The sequence below is a fragment of the Apodemus sylvaticus genome, chromosome 13 (genome assembly GCF_947179515.1).
Source record: "Apodemus sylvaticus chromosome 13, mApoSyl1.1, whole genome shotgun sequence".
NCBI lineage: Eukaryota > Metazoa > Chordata > Mammalia > Rodentia > Muridae > Apodemus > Apodemus sylvaticus.
In genome coordinates, this window is record NC_067484.1 from 19,901,962 (window position 1) to 19,925,582 (window position 23,621).

General features: G+C 43.7%; 1 protein-coding gene across 3 annotated transcripts in view; it reads left to right on the plus strand.

Moving 5' to 3' along the window:
• Katnal2 (katanin catalytic subunit A1 like 2) overlaps window positions 1–23,621 on the plus strand; it is a 61,621-nt gene that overhangs the window by 25,970 nt on the left and 12,030 nt on the right. For all 3 annotated transcript variants that reach the window (XM_052155818.1, XM_052155819.1, XM_052155820.1), the window contains exons 7-13: window positions 190–288; window positions 494–571; window positions 3,462–3,560; window positions 7,965–8,028; window positions 8,209–8,327; window positions 13,128–13,219; window positions 16,679–16,789. In XM_052155818.1, the coding sequence (XP_052011778.1) occupies window positions 190–288; window positions 494–571; window positions 3,462–3,560; window positions 7,965–8,028; window positions 8,209–8,327; window positions 13,128–13,219; window positions 16,679–16,789 (662 nt within the window). The remainder of the gene's footprint in view (window positions 1–189; window positions 289–493; window positions 572–3,461; window positions 3,561–7,964; window positions 8,029–8,208; window positions 8,328–13,127; window positions 13,220–16,678; window positions 16,790–23,621) is intronic.

A 23,621-nucleotide genomic window follows, 5' to 3' on the forward strand; every position in this document is an offset into this window, starting at 1 on the left:
AAATCTGCCTGCCTCTGCCTCCCAAGTGCTGGGATTAAAGGCGTGTACCACCACCACCCGGCTGGGCTTTCTCATAAGACTTGAAGTTTGCCTGCCATGCAAGGATAGGCATATGAAGCTATAGTTACCAAGGTTACTCTGCTCTGTTCTAGTATGTTCACGCCTTAAATAACCATTGCTCCCTTCTAGGGCCAAATCATTGACTTCCGAGGACTGCTCACAGACGCTATCAAAGGAGCCTCCAGTGAATTTGCCTTGAACACCTTTGAATGTAACCCAGACCCTTCAGTAAGTGACTAAGATATGTGCCGCCCATTTTATACTCCCCAAATCTAGTGGAACTTCCAGAAGTACCCTTCTGCGTCCAGAGAACTTTGAGATCATAGGTCAAAGGTCATAGCAGCCAGGCACCATTTGTCTTGCCAAGATCCTGTTTTTCTTCCTAAATTATGAAGCAGTTTTGTAGTGCTGGCCTCTCTGTTCCTCTCCGCAGGAGCGGCTGTTGAAACCTCTGAGTGCATTTATTGGCATGAACAGTGAGATGCGAGAACTGGCAGCGGTGGTGAGCAGGGTAAGATCTGCTATTCAATTCACAAATTTATGGAGGCAGACCAGGGCTCCTGGAGCATTGTGGGCTGCTTCTTTTATTAATAACAATAAATATGATCATTTATTTATAAAGTGCCCCCACTTGCAGAGGCACTCATATTGTTTAGAGGCACAATAATGCATGATAAATAAATTATAGAATCATAAAATTACAATAGAAAAAGCCCACCATCCTACTATAGGGGCCAAGAAAACAGACAGCAAAAAAAGATGCAGAACGGAAAGGACAGGTGAAAGGCTCTCTAGCGGGCCCCAGAGCCGAGGAAAAAGGCTTCTAAGAAAAGTGAGGGGCGCAGGTGCATTGTATTTAAAGAGCCACAGTCTGGAGATGCAGGGTCTGGGAGTGCGATGACCGCAGACTTGGAAATTTCCATGATATAACAAGATCTGTAAGAAAGACTTTTAGCATTAGGCTATAGCTACTTCAAGCTTGCACCCTGGAACCTAAGGCAGTAAAAATGAAGGGACAATGACAAAGCCTTGAGGTCAGGTGACCTGTTTGCTTTCTAGAGCCTTCTCTTTTTAGCTATATGATTTTAGGCAAGCTTCTTGGGGTAAGAGTAGATTATTGATTACAGAAGAATTTTCTAATTTCCACTGGTCTCGATTTAATTGAAGACTGTAACTGAGTAGGACAATTTTAAAACTGAGACACTTTAAAATCATCCAGAATGTTCAGCTGGGAATAACCAAGGGAGATCTGCGTCTCTCTCCAGACAGTAGATATGCACTGTACAATCACAACAGGTGTGTAGAGGACCTGTGGACTGAGGAGAGTGACACAGGTCCAGGCCTCACCTCGAGAGACTTCGGTTGCGTGGATGAGTGCATCCAGATAGCGTGACTAAAAGGATGTAGGAAAAAGTACAAGAGAAGATGGAGCTGGAAGGCTCTTGGAATAAAGGTGGGGTGGGAAGGGCCAGGGTTATAGAGGAAGGCCCCGAGCAGAATCCAAGATGGAGACTTTGGTAGAGAGATGGGAATGTCAGAATAGCATCCCTCTGTGGGGCAGGTCATCTGTTCAGTGAGGTGGGTGGAGAAGAGAGGTCAGCCATGAGGTTTTCACCAGTGGAAGGATACAGATTACCCTGGGTCAGGATGTACGAGGAAGCAGAGGGTAGCACTTTCCATGCCCACATAAATCTGTCGTCTCCTCTCTGATTTTGCAAGAGGGTAACACGATGAAAGGTCCCAGTAGGGGTTCCCCCCCCCCACCCATCCCCACCCCCGCACTCAGCTCCTGGAGACTGCTTCCAGCAATGGCAAGCTCAGCAGCTCATGAGGCACGCCTGTCGAGTTGTGGCAGCTAACTTTGGATATACATAATGAAGAAGTTTGGGCTGGGAAATTAAGCATCATCTTGTTAAACCCAGTGTTGACTCTAGATCATGGAGAGAACTATAGTTATCTATGGATGGTTCAAGTATCAGAGTAGATGAATCCTCACTGTGTGCCAAACTTTCCTAAGAAAAGCCTTAGTCAGAGATGCACGTTCTTCCCAAGGTCTGGAAGCCTGGAGTCGGGTGTGATGTAATCACCTGAGGTGGAAGCAGGAGGACCCCGCCACACAGTGAATTCCTGGCCAGGGGCATAGAGTGAGACCCCGTCTCACAACACAAAACCTGGAAGACTGGTTTCTGTCCCCACCATGCTGTCCAACAATGGTTGCCATGTTATGCATGATCCGATCATTTCTAATAAATACTTCTCATTAAAGTGGAGTTCCTTGCGGAGGACCTTAGGGAAAGGGAGATAGAGGTAGGACCACAACATCTTAGGCCATTTTTTAAAACATATTTTTATATTTTTGAACCATGCGTACATATCAGTAATTAAACAAACAAAACAAAGCAGGGCGGTGGTGGTGCACGCCTGTAATCCCAGCACTCTGGGAGGCAGAGGCAGGCGGATTTCTGAGTTCGAGGCCAGCCTGGTCTACGTAGTGAGTTCCAGGACAGCCAGGGTTATGCAGAGAAACACTGTCTCGAAAAAACCAAAATCAAAAAAAAAAAAAAAAAAAAAAAAACCAAACCAAACCAAAACAAAACAAAACAAAGCATATAGAAAGAGAAACTTTCCAGACTTGTTCTTTAGTCAGAATGGCAAAAAGTCCTACTCTAGACATTGTTAGCCTGAAATAGCTCCTATGGAAGAAGGCCCCTAAGTGACTGTTCAGACTCGTCTTGTGGAATTGAAATTGGGAAACTGTAAATTAGTTATCAGTAAAAGCTTCGTAATTGATTACCCTCAGTGGTTGCTACAGGGCTCTCCTGAAGAGGGGAAACGGCACACGCGTGGTTCTCGGCCTCCTTGATTGCCTGCAGAGGCAATCACTGCAGCTGGAAGGAGGGCACACTCACTAGGGAAAATGGAAATTGGTTTCAGGGGAGCGTGGGAGCAGTATGCCTTCTACACAGCAAATTAACAAAGTGTTTGCTGGATCAAAAAGCTAGACAGATATCCAGTGTAGGTAAGGACCCGTTTTTTACTAAAAACTAGTATAATTTGAAGGTATTTGTTGACTGGTCATAAATCAGCATGAGTTGCTACTGACTGATGAGAGGCACATGGTTAGATTCCTCCCCCACCCCACTCCCCGGCTCCTAAAAGCACCTTATTATACTATCAATGCCTTCTTCAGGGAAAGTCATCAAATATTTCATGCCATCTCTTTGCTGAACTAACCCCAAATTATAATGTATGATTACATCTACATTATAATATTCATGAAACACTTTTTTTTATCACCAGCACTTTATATACTATTAAGTCAGGTGTTCTGCACTGCATTGTTTATTTCAGAAGTAGAAGAGAACATTAGTTTTAACAGAATAATCCCATGCACATTGCAGGACATTTATCTCCATAATCCCAACATAAAGTGGAATGACATTATTGGACTGGATGCAGCCAAGCAGCTCGTCAAAGAAGCCGTCGTGTACCCAATAAGGGTGAGTGTGTATACTGGATAGTAGCCCTCTATCTGATGCAGGGTTGGTGACGATCTTTTCCCAATTTGTTGGTTGCCGATTTGTCTTCTTGATGGTGTCCTTTGCCTTACAGAAACTTGGTAATTTTATGAAGTCCCATTTGTCAATTCTTGCTCTTAGAGCATACGCTATTGGTGTTCTGTTCAGGAACTTTTCCCCTGTGCCCATGTCCTCAAGGGTCTTCCCCAGTTTCTTTTCTATTAGCTTCAGAGTGTCTGGCTTTATGTGGAGGTCCTTGATCCATTTGGAGTTGAGCTTAGTACAAGGAGACAAAGATGGATCAATTCACATTCTTCTGCATGCTGACCTCCAGTTGAACCAGCACCATTTGTTGAAAAGGCTATCTTTTTTCCACTGGATGTTTTCAGCTCCTTTGTCGAGGATCAAGTGGCTATAGGTGTGTGGGTTCATTTCTGGATCTTCAATCCTGTTCCATTGATCTGATTGCCTGTCACTGTACCAATACCATGCAGTTTTTAACACTATTGCTCTGTAGTATTGCTTGAGGCCAGGGATACTGATTCCCCCAGAATTTCTTTTGTTGTTGAGAATAGTTTTAGCTATTCTGGGTTTTTTGTTATTCCAGATGAATTTGAGAATTGCTCTTTCTAACTCTATGAAGAACTGAGTTGAAGTTAGACCCCAGAAAACCAAATAACCCTATTAAAAATGGGGTACAGAGTTAAACAAAGAAATTTCACCTGAAGAACTTCGGATGGCTGAGAAGCATCTTAAAAAAATGCTCAACTTCATTAGTCATTAGGGAAATGCAAATCAAAACAACCCTGAGATTTCACCTCACACCAGTCAGAATGGCTAAGATTAAAAATTCAGGAGACAGCAGGTGATGGCGAGGATGTAGAGAAAGAGGAACACTCCTCCATTGCTGGTGGGGTTGCAAATTGGTACAACCACTTTGGAAATCAGTCTGGTGGTTCCTCAGAAAACTGGGCACGTCACTTTCTGAGGATCCTGCTATACCACTCCTGGGCATATATCCAGAGGATTCCCCAGCAGGTAATAAGGATATGTGCTCTACTATGTTCATAGCAGCCCTATTTATAATAGCCAGAAGCTGGAAAGAACCCAGGTATCCCTCAACGGAAGAATGGATGCAAAAAATGTGGTATATATACACAATGGAGTACTATTCAGCCGTTAGAAACAATGAATTCATGAAATTCTTAGACAAATGGATGGAGCTGGAGAACATCATATTAAGTGAGGTAACCCAGTCTCAAAAGATCAATCATGGTATGCACTCACTAATAAGTGGATATTAGCCTAGAAAATTGGAATACCCAAAACATAATCCACACATCAAAGGATGTACAAGAAGAACGGAGGAATGGCCCCTTGTTCTGGAAAGACTCAGTGTAGCAGTATAGGGCAAAACCAGAACAGGGAAGTGGGAAGGGGTGGGTGGGAGAAAAGGGGGGGGAGGGAAGAGGGCTTATGGGACTTTCAGGGAGTGGGGGTGGCCAGAAAAGGGGAAATCATTTGAAATGTAAATAAAAAAATGTATCGAATAAAAAAAAGGGTAAGTGTGGAAGGCACGTGCCTAATCACTGTCAACTGGACAAGCGATGTCCACACAAGAAAGCATGGGGAGCCATCTGTCTATGAGGTAGCCTCTGATTGGGCCACACTAGGTCAGTGCTGGAACAGCAAGCCCAGTCCATTCTGTAACTCTTCAAATCACACTCCACCTACAGCAGAGAGCCTGGTTAGGTGTCCAGCACCCACATCAGGTGGCTCGTAACAGCCTATAGCTCTAATTCCAGGGGATTCAATGCCTTCTTCTGGTCTTCGGAGGCACTTTCATGTACTTGTGCATAACACACATTAAATAAAAAAAAATCCTTCTTAAAAATCACCTATATTGGTTCAAATCGAGTATCTGCACAGAGACTGGTGTGGATGTATATTTTTCCAGATACTAAGCACTGGTCCATTAGTTTGCCTTCCTAACAGTTCCCTAAGTGTAGTAGACACACCTCCCAGGAGAGAAGCTTCTCACATTGTTTCTATATATCCCCACATATCCCTAACCCCCTGTCCCCATCAGGAGCTTTGCTTTAGCTTCTCTTGGAGACTTTTTTTGGGGGGGGGTTGTTTGTTTTTTTGTTTTTTGTTTTTTCGAGACAGGGTTTCTCTGTGTAGCCCTGGCTGTCCTGGAACTTACTCTGTAGACCAGGCTGGCCTCAAACTCAGAAATCTGCCTGCCTCTGCCTCCCAGAGTGCTGGGATTACAGGTGTGTGCCACCACCATTCAGCTCTCTTGGAGACTTGACAGTCCCTTCCAGAGACATGGCCAGCAGGGCAAGGGTGCTGTTGTCATGACTTCTCATTGCTTTCCACATTTCTTACAGAACAGTTGGGCAAGAGAGGAGATGGTCAGAGTATAGCACAGTGTTTGCTATCTAACAGACTGTGCTATCACTCCCGGCCTTAAAACAACAATCATTAAGACAGAAATTCTTTTGTCCTTCTGTGAGTGGGCAGTCTGGGCTTGATCTGGCTAGATCCGAATAATATCCACATGATATTATTTGCCTGGCTCTGTCCTATGCGCAGGGCATCAACTAAAGTGGGTGGGATACATGTGCAGCCAAGCTCTTCCCATAGGCCTTATCCTGTAACAAGCAAGAGGGGAGAAAGATCAAGTGTGAGCTTCCTCATAGCTCCCCTCCCATTTTCTAACCTGATATTTTCTTTTTTTTTTTCACTTTCCAAGCTTTTTTTTTATTAAAAAAATTATGTTAAGTTACAAAAGTATTCCACTTTTCCAAAATGAGGTTTCTGGCCTTGAACGCAAAGATCTGATTGCTGTTGATTCCAATGGCTGCTTGGGCATAAATATTAGCTAAGAATTCTGCTAGCTTCCATGGTGATCCTCTTATGGAATTTTTCCAACAACTGTAGACCAAATCATAAATGATGACTGCTTCACTGGATCCATGGCCCTTAGGAACAGAAAGGCAGTACTTAGTGATACTACACACTGCCCAAGGGCATTTTAAAATTTAAGTTGTCCCATTTTCCAAAGCCCAGGCATGTTCGAGTCTGGCCTGCTGCTCTGCAGCAGACTGCATTGCTGCGAGGCCAGCTTCAGGGTACTCTTCCTCCTTTACGACCACCAAGACCAGCACTAACCTGATATTTTCAAACCACATTTTATGTTTCCCAGCATCCTATTGGGCTGGAAAAGGTCAGAGAGTCAGGCCCAGATGAAAGTGGTAGAGAAACCATCTACCTCCTTCTGTGGGGAGCAGCTGTGCAGAATTTGGGACTAGCGACTATAATTTGTTAAGGCCAGGATTACATACGTAAGCATACAGCATTACATAAAAAACGGACAGACAACCTATAGCTGCATATTACTACTGCTGGCTCCAGGAGGCTTCTGATTTCAGGGTACTTTAATTCTAAGGTAATAAAGCCTATTAAATCATATTATCTTCCTCCTTCTCTTTTTCTGCTCAGTTAGGAGCAAGAAACATATGGTATCAGAACTAGGAAGAGAAACCATAGCATAGAACTTTTAAAAGGATAAAACATTTCATTGGCACTCTGGATGTATTTTTTTCTGTTTTCATTATTCTGGGGAACAAGCCTTTGACGTGTGGACAAGAGATCTACCTCAGGGCTACAGCCCTCCCCCTTTTTAGATGTGTTACTTCCATGATTATACCCTTCCACTAGGGAGACTCTAAGTACATGTGGTAGTTTCACTACTGTTTCCCTCTCCCCGCCTGCTGCTGCAAGTCCTGTCCCGCTCCTAGAAGGCTTGAACTTGAACTAATGGAAGAGACTCAGCTGAAATCTGTGCACATCCTCTGGAAGTGAGTGCCCCCAGTCCCCACATGGGCAAACACCCTCATGTGTTGGTCCTAGGATTCATCCTGGTTTTGTGTCTACCTTACAGTTTTAAAAAGGAGCTAAATGTTCCACATAAAGAACTTAGCAGAAAAGGGAATTATATGCAGAAGAAATAACTATTGTCACAGAGAAGACAATAGCTCCATATACCTTTCCTTTCCCTTTCTTTCTTTTTCTTTCTTTCTTTCTTTCTTTCTTTCTTTCTTTCTTTCTTTCTTTCTTTCTTTCTTTCTTTCTTTCTTTCTCTTTCTTGCTTTCTTGCTTTTTTGCTTTCTTGCTTTCTTTCTTTAAGCCACAAAAATTAAGTTTCAAAAAATTAAGCCAAACATTTTACCCATTGTGAAAATGCCATTGGGACAAACAAAATCCAGGAAAAGAAGCACACTTTTAAATGTGGCCTGGGTCATAACGTAGGCTGGCTGCTGTGCACTGACCCTCCTGTGCCGGCCGCTGTGTTCATGTTCTTCTTCTTTGTTCTCCAAGTACCCACAGCTGTTCACAGGAATTCTTTCCCCGTGGAAAGGACTACTGCTGTACGGCCCCCCAGGTAAACGCATCTTTCTGTTGTAGCCCTGGAAGTGTGTGTGTGTGTGTGTGTGTGTGTGTGTGAGTGTGCTACCTGCTGTCTGTGCCCAAGGATAGGGCAAAGGATGCCCGTGGGAGCCTGGACTCTTCCTGTCAGTGAGGCACGGAGCACCCACTCATACTTACGCTCATGTGTTCCTAGGCACAGGGAAGACTCTGCTGGCCAAAGCAGTGGCCACCGAGTGCAAAACGACCTTCTTTAACATTTCGGCATCCACCATTGTCAGCAAGTGGAGAGGAGATTCCGAAAAACTGGTCCGGGTAGGAACTCTTACTATGCTTATAAGTCGGTGTTCTGGGTACCGAATACCAACGTACAAAATTCTGTTAGAGCATATTTGTTTTAAGGTGATGTATATCTTAGATTCTACTCGGATTGTGACTACCAAAAGCCTAGGAAATTGGTTGAATGGGGATATTAGTCATAATGTCACTGTCAGCAAAGCATGCACTCCCTTCTTTGGAATTTTACCAGCAGTCCTTTTTTGATTCATGCAGTTTAGGAATAAAAGCTAGAACAAAAGTCTCTAAAGTGGCCTGGTGTTTTCTCCACTCAAGAAACATTCATTATTAAGTGTATACAGTATATCCAATTAATGTTTAGTGAGAGGCCGCTGCTGGGTGCCAGACCCTATACTATGTACTCTGTGGAGGAACTGAGAGACTTAAAACTTAATTATTCTTTTGGATGTTCTGAACATCTTTCCTGCCACAGTGAGCAATGCGTACGTAGTGCATACTCTTTCTTTGAAAGGCCGTTTCCATCTTTACAATATCTCATTCCTGGCCCATGGCCCTATAACATTTTGCTGTATCTTCCTGTCACCTTAAGAGAACAGCTGCTTATGAGGTACACCTCACTATCAAGGGGGAGCCTTGCCACAAACCCCGTTAGACTGTTGCCTGTGGTACAAGGGCTGAGAAGTAATCCGAAGTGAATGTGAAATATTCTTTCTGAAAAGAACTGTCCTAAAATACTACCCTGGAATTATGCCCCCTCATAAAAACTAATTTCCAAATGAGTATAGATTGCTTAGAAGATGTAATGGAATATTTTGAAAGGGTTGGTTTTAAAAAATACCTATTATTTATTACATTCACTATTTATTTATTCATTCATTTTCTGGGGATTAAATGCAAGTCTTGTGCATGCCGGGCAAGCGCTATAACACTAAATTAGACCCTTAGCCCTTTGATATTACTTTCAAGTTGAAGTTTTTATGGATTTTTATCACTCCTTCAATACTGTTTTTCTCTCTTGTTATTTTGTTTATTGTGGTGGTGGTGTTTTGAGACAAGGTCTTTTTTGTAGATGTAGCTCAGGCTGGCCTTGAACTCATGTTCCTTCTGCTGGGATTACCTCATTCTCTTAGGTGATGGGATTATAGGCATATACCACCATGCTAACTCAGGTCACATCCACAGGACTCCTGATTATCTGCTTCTACATGTGTGGATCGCTGCGGTTCTGGTTGACACTATTCCAGAGGGCTGAGATTCAGTTAATTACTATCATTATCAGCCTAAACCTCTGTGGGATGTGTGTTTAATTTCTGTGTGTTGAGTAATAATAATACAGCTCACAAAAGATGCCCTCCCCCAAAGAGATAAATCCATGTCCTGTCCTGAAAAGTGTTTTGAACCATGAGCACAAGACATGAAAAAGAGCTCAAAGGAAGATCCCAGACTTCCTAGAAAAGCCTTAGGTGTACACGCACGTGCGCGAGTACACATACACACACACACACACACACACACACAGATAGTTCATGAATATCCTCCACAGAGATGGAGACAACATGATTTTTTTGTTTAGTGTTGACTAGCTAGAAACACCAACTCACAAGAGTACTCCTTTCTCTGTGAGCAGCACTGTTTAGTCCAGAATTTTTGTTTGGTGGGTTTTTCTGCTTTAATGTTACTTTGTCAGAATCCTAGGAGCAAGGCAATGATTCCTCCCCCAGTTTTTCATCCCCTTTACTAGCTCTATGAGAAATGCATGGAAGCATATCTTTCTTTGATTTAGAATATGTGATGTCATATCCTCATGTTCATACAGGAAGCGGTTTACTGACCCAGCCATCTCCCAGGCTCTGATCGGAGCATTTTACAAATTACTTTAGAAGATACTTATATTTCTTTTTCTTCTTATGAAAAATATATTTTAATTTAAGTATTTGAAAAATATTCAAGAAGAATCTGGAATCCCCTGGAATCCAGTCTTTATTTCTCATTTTCCTCTTATTTTCTTCTGGAAGTTAGTCTTTTCCTTGTTTTGGAGATGTGTGGAAGATCCTCATGTGGAGAATTTTCGTCATTCTGTCAACTCCTTCCTGTAAAGGATATTAGAGAAAGCAAACCCTTTAGGACCTTCCCCTAAATCAGGAAAGCGTTTTCTCCCATTCATTTCTTTTTCTACTCCAATTAAGGAGTTATTTATAGGGAACCTTTGGGCTGTGAACCCCCCTCCTCGCCTAATGCTCCTGCCCCTTAGGAGTTAAGCCCTACTGAATAGTTGAATGATCTCTTTAGCAAATGCACACACCTGTTGATGACTGCATCTCCCTCCACCCCCGCCCTGCCGTGTGATTTAACTTCCTCTAAGCACCCCTGGACATTTTAGACTAATGCTTCTAGAAGCACTTACCAGGATTCTATTTATTCTCTGGGAATGGAAACTCAGTAACTTGAGCAATATGGAGACCTAAGCCCTGAGTGCAGTTGGTTCTTCTAACTTCATGTGCTCTTGGTCTCCCGTACTGCAGTGAGCTCCGTAAAACCATGTATGGGTCTGATCAAGAGGTCTATTAGCCTCTTTTTCATTGGGTAGATTAGTGGCTATGTAATCACCTTTAACATCAAGTGCAATCAGGCTTCTCTTTCTGACAAGGTAGAAAAGTTACTCGTTCCTAATTGGCTAGGCTTCCCTGTGTCAGAGAGGTGCTAGTGATGAATCCCCCAGCCACGCCCTGTGTCATGACTTCTGCTGGGGAGGAGAGAAAAAATGAGTATCCGCCCAGGTAGGGCACTGGTAACACACCAAATCCATGATGCTACTCAAGTCTGGCCTATTCAACCCATGGGTTTATTGGGGGCATAGTGATCATAGAAGTAAAGGCCTCTGTAGCCCATGAGGCCCACCCAACAGAGGGGTGATTCATGGGAGCAGCACCCCAGCTGTTCCCTGAACAATTTCCCAGGAAGCTCCACCAATCACCGAATCGTCTACTAGACCAAGAGCGTCTCCTACACATGAAGTTAGAAGAACTAACTGCACTCAGGGCTTCGGTCTCCATATTGCTCAAGTTACTGAGTTTCCATCATGCTTTTATAACCATGGAATCAGCCCTGTGAATCTTGTATTTCAGGAGCTCCCTGAGCCTCATAAACTTCCTTGACTCCCTTAGCCTTAAAGTTCTCTTTATTTCCATAGCCTGTAACTTTCCTTTACTTCCTGAGCCTTGCATGAATCTTTTAAATTCCCTGTGTTCCTTAGGTCTTGTAGGTTCCCTTTACTTCCTGAGCCTTGAAAGTTCCATGAACCTTTTAAATTCCCTGTGTTGCTTAGGTCTTGTAGGTTCTCTTTACTTCCTGAGCCTTGCAAATTCCCTTTTTCTCAGAGTTTTGTAAGTTCCTAAATTCCCTTTATTTCTTGAGTTTCTTTAGTTTCCCTCCTTTGTCCAGGAGGGAATAAATGAAAGGAAGTAGCTATGCGCCTTCCTTTTCTCTGTTTATGAGAAGGAGCCAGGTCCTGTGGGCCAGGATTCTGTGAAAGGGAAGTACAGACACCTCACCTTGAGCTCACCGTACCCTAAGTCACACAGAAGGTGAGGGAGTTCCTCCTCAGTGACAGGGAGTTCTCAGAGGGATATTCTGCTGCTGCTGCTGCTGCTGCTCCCCGAAAGCCACACTTTAGCCTTCTCCCTCTTATTATTCTGTGATGCTTTCCTAGCACTAAGTGACATGGAGAGTAAACCCCCATGACAACAGAAGAATCTCTGCTCTTCCTCAAATCTCTGCTGCATTCTCCAGTCAACAGTGAAGATTTGGATATGGTGCTCAAGGGATCAGTTGCAGGATTCAAAAAAAAAAAAAAAAAAAAAAAAAAAAAGAAAAGAAAAAAGAAAAAAAGAAAAAAAAAGAAAGAAAAAGAAAAAAAGAAAAAACAAGATGTAGGTCTTTATGCTGTTTACCAGTACTATAGCTCCCCATGGAGTTCTTTATTTTGTTTTTTATGTCTGTTCTTTTGCTGGCTGCTTTCTTGTTCAGTCTATAATATTTTACACTGGAACAGAACATATTATTCAATCAAGAGTTGCTTTTGAGAATTGGATCCTCTAGTGTTGGGGAGGCAGGGCAGGAGGATCACTGACTGACCTGAGCTATTTTGTAAGTTCCAGTCCAGCTTATGCAGTCTCAAAGTAACAATAGAAACCCTCCAGCAATAACAAAAATAACAAAAAAAAAATAACAAAGAAAAAATGTATAAAGAACCTGATCCTAGCAGGCAGTTGTTGAGGTGGGTAAGGGCCCCAGGGAATCACACAGAGAACAGAAAAGGACGTTTTCAGCTTGTTACCCAGGCCTGTCTTTTTTTGCACTTCCTCCTGAGTATAATCCTGTTGTCCGCAGAGATGAAAGGGGAAAAGTTATGACATGATTTTATATGTTCTAAGGATGTTCCTGTCCATGTGGAACATGTTATCGGTAGTGAGTGTTTCCTGGTGTTAACTAGGCAACCGGAAGCTTAGCAAATGAGTTTTTTCTTTAGCCCTCACAGTTATCATCCATAACCTTGAACTAGCCACCTACTCTTTCTGGCTCTAATTTTGTCAAATGATAAATGGAAATATTGGACCACATTTAGCCTCCTGGGGTGGAACTAGGCAGGAACAACGGTGATGGTTGTAAGGTTGCCTCCGAGTACAGCGTAGGATGGATGCTCATTATTAGAATTCTAAACTCTCAGTCTGGGAGCATTTAAGGACTAAAGTTTAAGTGTATGACTAGGACTAACTTAAGAATACAAATTTGAGCCTGTCCCTGCTTTTCTCCGCTCAGGTGCTATTTGAACTTGCTCGATATCACGCCCCCTCCACGATCTTCCTGGACGAGCTGGAGTCCGTGATGAGTCAGAGAGGCATGGTTCCTGGGTAACAGACAGGGTTGCGTTGTGTCGTGTCGTGTTGTGTTGTGTCATGTTGTATTGTGTTGCTGTCATCATTTCTCCCCTCTTTGTAAGTGTGTGTGACTGTTGGAAGCCCATCAACATTAGCCAGCAGGATGAGCCTATTAATATGCATTTCTGCAGGCACATGGAATGGTCTTTCTTTAAATTAGATCCTGTTGACTGAGTAGCTGATTTAAATAGTTTTTATAATTGGAGGAGATATCATCCTCCCTTCCCCCATCCCCACAGAGTGGCTTTCAGACCTGAAGATAACCCAGCCACAGGCTGCCAGGCTGCCGTGATAGCCTGGCCGCCTTAAAATAACCTCCTCTGGAGCCAGAGGGCTGCCAGTGTGGACCCAGGCTCTCCCATGAAGCCTCGGGGCGGGCTGCTTCTACATTTCATTCTCTGGAGGCGGTTCTCAAGGTCAAGGAAAATGGCAATTCTTTGACATTATTTCTAAAGATAAGGTGTCAGAAAATGTCCCCAGCAGGAAGGAGAAGCTCTTGGTTATAAATGCTTTTTGGGGTTATATTTTCAAAAGGCCAAGTAGGGCTGTTTGCTCACCTGCTTGCTTGGTTTTGTGAGTGTATGTGGCATGTATTATGTGTATGAATATGTTTGGGCTAGTGCATGTAACATGTTTGTGTGTGTATGCATGCATGTGCATGTGTGCATGCGTATATGTGTGTATGTGTGCATATATATGTATATGTGTGTATGTGTGCGTATATATGTGTATGTGTGAAATAGTAGGTTTCCATGTAGCTTTCTCAAACATCCTTAGTGTTCTCACGTATCTCACGTAGGCTGGCTCAGAACTCACTGTATAACTCAGGATAACCTTGAATTTTTGATTCTCCTGTCTCCACCTCCCAAGGATGGGTCTACAGATGTGATTACACAGTGCTGGGGATGGAACCCAGGACTTGGGTTTGCTATGAAAGCACTTTATCAACTTGACTGATTTGTTATGATCAGTGATTTTTTTTTTTTAAAAAACTTTTTATTAAATTTGGCACCTGTAACTGGAAAAAAAAACAGGTTTCTGGAAAAATGTTTGGCTTTATCAATACAAAGCCAATGGTAATAAAAAGCAAAGAAATTGCTTGTTGGAAATATAAAAGAAGAATTAGAATATGTGTGTAGTTGTACTCATTGGAAACCCTTTTCTCTGTTGCAATAATGAGGGTGCAGCCAAGATGATGGGGGTTTCACTGAAATGGTACGCTGACTTAGCCTCACTAAACTATGCCTTGTCAGACCCAAGCTGCAGCCAGCCCTCTGTCTTGCTATAGCGGCCCGACAGGAACAGCCAGCTACAGGCGAGCAGGAGGCCCCTCACTACTCCAGCTCTTTCTCCCTCTTCAAGGACAGGTGTCTCTGGCCTGCCTAACTTCAATGGTGGCCTTGTCAGCCCAGAAGATCACCCTGCCTAGAGTTTCCTGAAGCCTCCATTTCACTACTTTGGTTTTTCCTCTACCATCCCCAATTGCAAACCTTTCATCCATGTCTCTCAACGTTTTAGTATCCCCATCTGGGAATTGAAATAAGGACAGCTAAGCTGACCATGACAGTGCACCCCCACCTTTTTTTTTTTTAAAGATTTATTTATTTATCATATGTAAGTTCACTGTAGCTGTCTTCAGACACACCAGAAGAGGGCGTCAGATCCTTATTACAGATGGTTGTGAGCCACCATGTGGTTGCTGGGATTTGAACTCAGGACCTTCGGAAGAGCAATCAGTGTTCTTAACCACTGAGCCATCTCTCCAGCCCTGACAGTGCACACTTTAACCCAGCAATTGAGAGATAGAAGCAGGCAAATTCTTGTGAGTTTGATGCCAAACTGGTCTACATAGTGAAGTCCAGGCAGCTAAGGTCACACAGGGAGACCATATCTGAAAAAAGGAAAAAAAGAAAAACAGACAAAAAAAAATAAAGGCAACTGTTTTGAAGTTATATCATGGGTCATAGTATGCTGATTGTGCAAAAGTATGGGCAGTTACCCTAAAACTAGCACATGCACATAGGCTATGGGCACAGGCAAGTGACCAGGTAATTGTACAGTGGGACAGTGAGGGTGCAGACTCTGCAAGCCGCACACAGGTAGGGCATCCCAATGAGAAAAGGCAGCGTCTGAACTGACCCATTCTGAGCCATCGTTAGCTGGCAAAGAGGGAAATACCACCCATTAAAGTTCATTTCATATATGAAAGTATAAATTACCTTCATGATACATGAAGATACATATGCTATGTGAAAACACAAATTAATTTCATGCTTAGATTTGGGGTTTATCCCCACTATGACTCTTTATGTATATGCAAACAATTCAGAATTCAAAAAAATCTGGAAGCGTGCTGGTCCCAGCATCTGGGATGAAGAACACGTAATCCAAACTTATGTGGGATGCTTGCACACACATGCACAGCAGGTTTAATACTGCAATAGGAAAGATATTTTGTTGTTGGTTTTTTTTTTTTTTTAAACTAAATCTATGCGAATGAGAGAGAGTCTGTGGAGTGTGTTCTGGGTTTAAATCTCCTATGAGCTTACCACAGCAAGCTCTTTCTTTTCTTTTTCTTTTTCTTTTTCTTTTTCTTTTTCTTTTTCTTTTTCTTTTTTTCTTTTTTCCATTTTCTGAGACATTTCTCTGTGTAGCCTGGCTGTCCTGGAACTCACTCTGTAGACCAGGCTGGCCTCGAACTCAGAAATCCACCTGCCTCTGCCTCCCAACGCTGGGATTAAAGGCGTGCGCCACTGCCCAGCTGATGTGCTTTTTTTTTTAATGGAAGGGGATCAGGCAATGGTAATGACCAGGAGCACAAATCTGTATGGAAAACAGATTTTAATCTATGTTATTATCATGCATCTCATTAGGAAGAGAATGAAGCAAATTCAGTGTGGGCATTTTTTATAAATGTACAATGTACACACACAAATAATAAGAAACATGAAAATTATGTTATGCCTACTCTATAAATGGATTATTCTCAATGATGCAATTAATTAACTAAATTTGCCTTTTAAATCCCAAGCTAACCTGAATCTATGTAGTCCTGGCTAGACTCAAACTCATGTGCCTCAGTATCACAAGTGCCAGTCCACCACCACACCCGGCAGTTATGGCATTGAAAGGGCTAAATAATGGACCCTGTAGATACCCTGGGTTATGTTTAATCTAACCTTTCAGTTATTTTTTTTTTTTTAGTTCTCTGTCAACCTTTGCTTTTCTTTTAAACATCATCATTGCATTATTTACTTTTTAAAATTACTTTTCATGTAAAGCTAAATTACCTGAAACACCCATTCTCTTGAACCCGTTTGCTGTCAGAATGGAGCCTGTTCTGCAGTTACAGGGCCGTTGTTGTGAGTGACACTCTTGTCATGAGGGCAAAGGCTCTGTCATGAGAGGGATCATGTCTCCTTGTCTCTGTAGGGGAGAACATGAAGGGAGCCTTCGGATGAAGACGGAGTTGCTGGTGCAGATGGATGGCTTAGCACGCTCGGAGGATCTCGTGTTTGTCTTAGCAGCCTCGAACCTGCCGTGGTAAGACACCAAGAGAACGTGCTGCACGTAATTCCACCATCTAGTAAATGGATTTCAGTGGCATAAGAGCTATAAGAGGAGGTATGAAAGTTCTGCACAGACTGAATCCACAGCGGGTGTAGGTGTGACCAGGAATCAATCTCCTTTGGATATAAAGACATAGCATAAACATGGGCAGGGCCTCTCCATGGGTTTGGGGTCTAAACTGTGAGATCAGAGAGGTTGAGCTGACCAAGAGGCACACATTTGTTCATTTTCCTCTGCATTCATTTGTTCATTTTCCTCTGCGCCTGACCGAGGGTCCTTCCTGCTATGATGGACTCTAACCTGGAATTGTGAGCTAAAATAAACTGTTTCTCCCTTAAGTTACCGTTGTCAGGCTTTCTTTCTTTACTTTTCCTTTTTTTTTTTTAAGGTTTATTTATTTATTTTATGTATATGAGTACACTGTTGCTGTACTGATGGTTGTGAGCCATCCTGTGGTTGCTGGGGATTTGAATTCAGGACCTCAGCCTGCTCTGGTCAGCTCTGCTCACTCAGGCCTATAATAAATAAAGATTTATTTATTATTATATCTAAGTACACTTCTGGTGGTCTTCAGACACACCAGAAGAGGGCGTCAGATCTCATTATAGATGGTTGTGAGCCACCATGTGGTTGCTGGGATTTGAACTCAGAACCTTTAAAAGAGCAGTCAGTGCTCTTAACCGCTGAACCAGCTGAGCCATTTCTCCAGCCCCCACCTCCAGGCTTTATTTCTTTTATATTATTATTAAAGCAACAGAAATGAAATTAGGGCATAAGGGCTGACTATACCATGTTTCTAAAAATCAAGCAGGGGTTTTGCATAGAAGTATAAGAGCTTAATATCTCTAGTTCTCAAAGAACATTCCAGAAGTAATGCTTCGGTTTTATTGGTATTAAAATTAAACTTTCTTAAGTTAGTAGAAAAATTCTTTCTTTAATGCCATATAGTAAATAGAAAACTAAATAATCTCTAATTGAAAATATAATCTACTCTCAGAGTCTTTTATTCAAACTGTATCCCAGAGTGGTTTAGGAACAATTCTAGAAGAAGAATTGGGAAATAAGAAACGTTGAGTAGAGGAAAACAATATCTACTCGGAGAATATATTTTAAAAATGTTACAATCCTCTTACAGTTCTCCGAACATTTCCCCATTGTTATGTTTTATGTCCTGGATAGGGAAGAAGACAGGTGAGATAATATTCTTAGAGGGTGTCCAGGGTCAAGAGAGGCAAATCAGCCTGTGGTCAAGAGCAGCGAGCAGACTGGGGCTTCTCACCCCACCCCGTCTCCTCTTCCACATTTAGAGACAGACAGAAAGCTCTTCCATAGTACTTACTGACCATCTGGGGTCCCAAACAAGAAGAGACAAATTTTAGGCAGTTCACGTATTAAATACATTAATAATCTAAACCTGGGCCCACCTCCTACATTGTAAGACTTGTCTGACTAGGCTTAGATGATCAGCATTTTACATGTGAATATATATTTACATATAATATAAAGTGGAGTCTAATAGAGACTCACTATGTATGTTTAAATAGTCGTTATTAGAAGCCACATCAGTGCTTAGCCCTGGGGGTGCCCTTTGTACTTACACAGCAGCACAGCAGCCTGGCTCTCGCTGTGGGTTTTGTTTTGTTTGGTTTTGTTTTGTTTTCTGCTGCTTTGTGTCCTTGTTTCCCACTTTCTGAGGCTCTTTACTTTGAAAAGGACCACACCGTGTTTGTTCTTGTTTTGTTCCTGTTTTGTTCTTGTTCTTTATTCTGCTGCCTGGTCCCGGGTGTTCACCAGGTGGGCGTGAATGAAGCTGTAAAGCTCCTAACACAAGCGTGGCAGGGCTGGAGCTTGAGAGACTTAAACACACATTTTCCAGAAAGAGTGGCAAGCCCCTGCCTCTACTTGTGAATCTGACCATGCCGTGCTGCTGTGTTGACTGACCAGGGTCAGCGGCCATCTTGCCAGAGTCTTCTCACTGTTTTAAGTGCTCAAGGCTAAAAAAAAAAAAAACCGAGGCTGGTGATTCAGTTCAGCAGGTTTTGTTTCTTAAAATTTTGACTCAGTGTTGAGAGCATCACCCTGCATCACATCCTGAGGTGGGCAATGTCTTGTTTTCTCATGTTTGCTGATGCTAAGACTGATCTGTGGGTCAGGATGATCTGTGGGTCTGGTTCCTCTATGGCACATCTCTCTTGAGTGTAGCATCCCCTGATCTGGGTTGTCTCAGTGCTTAAGAATTTGTGTTGCTCTTGCAGACAGGGGACCTGGGTTTAATTCCCAGCACTCAGTGGGAGCTCACAGTCACCTGAAGCTCTAGTCCCAGAGGATCTAATGTCCTCTTATGACCTTTTCCAGTACCAGGCCATGCATGTGGATAAATATACATGCAGGCAAAATACTCATGCACATAAAATAAAGTAATAGTAATGAAACTTCAAAGCTGTTCTTTGTGTTTTGGTGAAAACTCTCTGAAGAGTGATCATGTGGCCTAAAGCCATAAACTACCACGTTTAGAAATGTGCACCTTACCAAATGTACTCAGAAGTGTGCCTGCCCCTAAGTATGCTTTTCTACCTGAATGTGTGTGGACAGAACCTTCCTGTTCTGCTTAGGAAAAGCATAGCTTTGTGAAAACCTTGTTACGTTCTTGCTCTTCCTCAGCTGCAGGATGACCTCTTTCCCTGACCCTTCACTCCCTGCTCCTTCTGGCTTGGTGCTCACCGTGATGAGACCCTTCCTGGAGGCTACGGTCTTGTCAGCTGACTGACAGTTCTCTAGAAGCTGTTTCTTAGAATCACTCGAGGGCTTCTCTCACCCAATGGTCTTGCTTGGTTTCCCTAAAATCTAGAAAACCAGGTGGCGCACCAGCAGTGAGCAAACCCCTCCCCCACTTCTGCAAACTGAGAAATACACTTTAGAACTTTCGACCACGCTTTCAAGGCTTGTTTGATACAAAACCATTAGGTTTTCTCAGTGATTTTTGTTCTGGCTTTTGTGTGGGTTGGTTGGATCTTAGCATGTACTGGAGCTGACCTTGAGTTCTGGACCCTCCTGCCTCTGTCTCCTGGCTCTTGTGAGGAAGGAATGCAATCCTCCCCACGGTGAGTTTGTGAGCTTTAAACTCTTAAGCTGTCACCCACATACCACAGAGCTCATGGCCAACGCTTTCAGGTAGTCGTGCCATGTCCTTGTGCTACGCATTTCCGTTGTCTTATTATTTCAGCTATTGCCTGCATCGTGTGGGGATTAAAGCCAGGTCCTTGTGTATCCTGTACTATCTTTCTCTAGAGGGATGGACCCAACAGAATGTATGTGTGTTATAAAACAGGATTTGTACTGGGCCTGGTTGAACACACCCTTATCCCATTCCTCCGGAGGCACAAGCAGGCATGGTTCTGTGAGTTGGAGCCAGCCTACTTTACATGGTGAGTTCCAGGTCCGCCAGGACTCCACAGTGAGATTTTGTCTGAAAAACAAACAGAAAGGAGGTGTTTACTAGAACTGATAGCGGCTGGGTAGTCCGGCCATGGCCATAGGCATGCTGGAATGGCCGAGAGCTGGATGGCTGCTCAGCTCCTAGTTTTCTCGGTCTGTGCTGAAGGCCTTGAGAGAACCTGGGAGTCAGCTGTGTTCTGTCCTGGCAGGACGGACATGCTAGGTTCTAGCGTTAATTAGGCACAGCTCAGCAGTAGTAGTGACATGGTGTCGATGCACTCACCAGCAAGACACTAGCCAAGCATGCAGTCAGCAGCTCTGTGTCTTCCTTTTATATTTGGGCCGTCCAATCTTGAACTGATGTATGCCCTTCCTACAGTATGCCCTCACAGACCTGCTCAGAGGACCCATTAGTTGACTGTTGGGATTTACCATCACACAGCAGTCTGAACCTAGATGATGCAAGTCTCTCACTCAATGTAGCCTCCTGATGCGGTCAAGAAATGCAGTACTAGCCTGGTGTGGTAGCATAGGCAGATAATCACTAAGGAACTGGGAGCAGGAGGATCAAGAGTTCAAGGCCATTGTTGGCTGTGTGGTGATTTTGAAGCCAGCCTCAGCTACATGAGGGGCTGGGGGTAGAGAGAATGTTTGTTCTAAAATTGCTTGTGGCACTAATTGCATAATCTTGCTAACACACTGATGGGCGCCTACGAGTCAGTGGTCCCGTGAGATAATAAAGGAGCCACAGAGGCTCCACATCACAGAGTGGGAACACGTAGCTCACATGCCTGTTGTGGCTGGTGCCAATAAAGCTATAGGAATGTTAACTGTGTCAAAGTGTAGCATGCACGATACAATGCATAATACTGAGACTAAGCAACGGGTTACTGCTTTACTTGCTTTAGTAAACAAGGTTACTACTCTAGCTTGTTATTACTTTAAGATCTACAACTTCCAGTTATTCGTAAAGTTTTACTATAAACAGCACTCCGTGGTTCATAGGCAGCAGCTCCACATGGCCTCTATGTATCTCATACACAAAAGGCGGCGGCTACCACAACAGGGCGCATATCTGGCCTGTATCCAGCCAGTCACCCGGGGATGGCAACAGGGCTGCTCTTGCTATTACAGGCAGTAATGCAGTAAGGATTGGGTGTCATTATGCTACTTTTGTGTTCCACCAGTGCAGCTTTGGGATAGGTTCCTGGAAGGAAACCTACGGAGTCCAAGGGTAATGGGCATGGAACGTGGTATAGTTTTCCATGCCAAGTTTCCCTCCACAGAGGTTGTGCTAGTCTGCAATCCCACTAGTGTCTTGAATTCCTTACTTAACATTATAGTGAGAACATTTCCAATGTCATTAAATAATCCTTGAAAATCCTTTGTAATGGCTGCCCGGAATTCCCCCACATGAACTATACCATAATTTAATCATTCCTTCTTATTGAGCAGATATGGTGTTCCCAAACTTTTCCTATTAATAACTAACAATGAAATGAATGTCTGTGCAATAAAGAGCCTTTGTAAACAGGACAAGGGGGAGAGCTCAGTCAGTAAAGTGCTTGTAATCCCAGCATCAGGGAGGCTGAGGCAGGTGGACTCCTGTGGCTCACTGATCAGCCAACCTAGCCCACATAATGAGCTGCAGGCCAATGAAAGGCTCTCTCAAAGAAGGCGGAGTGGGGTGGGGCGGGGTGGGGCGGGGTGGGGCGGGGTGGGGCGGGGTAGCACCTGAGGAACCGCACCCTGCGATTGTCCTCTGGCCACCATACATACATGTGCATATGTACATCCCCCCCCAAAGTGTGCATACATAAGCCAGTGTACACACATGCACAAAGCCATACCTTTGGCTACAGTTCTGGTCCTTAGGAAAGATACCTGGAGGTGGGGTTGCTGAATGGAGGGGGTTTGTATTTTAAGCCCCTGTGATATTGTCAAACCCTTTCATAAGAAAAGATTCTCTGAAGGAGTATTCTTGATAAATAAGATTTTCCTTGCCTCAGGATCCCACTTGAAGAAGGGTGCTTATCTGCTTTAGGCATTCTATCCCAGAGGAATAGCTAACAAGAACTAACGAAAATATCAAATTCCTTACGATCGGGGCTGCTCTCATCAAAAGCATCATTCAGGTACTGGGCTATCCTTTACGGCTGTCTCAGCGGTGAGGTGGCTTACAGTTTTTGCTCACACGCCATGGCTGCTCTATACCATGAGAGAGGACGAAAAGGAACCACTTCTGTGTGTCATCGGATGTGTAAGTGAGCAATGAGAGGCATAAAAAATGTTACACGTTTAATATCACCACTTAATGTAATGGCGACGTGAGAAACTGAGCCAGTAATTAGGGCTGATTCGACCTGCCTTGATTGCTGCGCGCTCACAGGCTCAGGCCCAGCAGTCCAGAGGGAATGAGCAGGGCCATTAAGGCAAATTCCATCTGGAGATGTCTACTTAACTCTATGGTAGCTTGTACCAATGAAGTGTGGGGGCTGCGAGGACAAGCTGTCCTCCCTGCTGCCTGCCAAATGGCCAGACACTCCAGGAGCCCTCTGCGCAAGCAGGTCCTGGCATAGCCAAGCTGCAGGCTAAAAATGCCAGGAAGCAACTTTCCTCTAGTGTTCAAAAGAAGGTGTAAGAGCTGAGAGACCCCTGCTCTGCAAATGAATCTGTCCTGGCTTGTTTGGGGGCACCAGCAGTGCTTCACATGGGCCAGCCCCTTGAGACTGTCCTTCCGTTTTCTACAGGATTTAAGACTCCTTGGCAGCTGCCAGTCCAGCTGCCTCTCTGCCATTTGTATAGATGGGTTTCTTCCCATATGGACACTCCTTCCTGGTGTGGTGTTCCTATAGAAACACACGTTTGTGAATGGAGAAGATCTGTTAACATAACCCTGGCTCTTTTGCACAGTAACCACCAGCGTTCTGAATCTGGGGGAGGAGAAGTGCTCTTTGAGGCTCTGTCTTTCAACTCTGGGTTTGACCAGGTCTCCATTTTCCTAATGTGGTCTGCCATGGGTCAGTATGCATTGTGTAGAAAGTAGTATCTAGCTGGAAAAGCAGAGTGTTTGCCTAGCATGTACGACTCAGGCCTTGGGGTCTATCCGGCACAGCAGACCAGCAAAAAGGGCTCAACCCCAGCACGTGGTGCACACGCCAAGTGGCAGGGTGGGACTGTCCTGTGGGCGGAATGTATTACGTTGTGGCCCCCTGTGTGAACCAGGCTTGATGTACTGTGCTCACCTTTGCAAACTTGCTGAATTCTAGAAACAGTTCCATTAGGTTAGTGATCCAACGTTCACTTGGCTTTTCTTTTGGGGGAGGTATTTTTGTTTGGTTGGATTTTTGTTTGACTCTGCTCCTCTCCT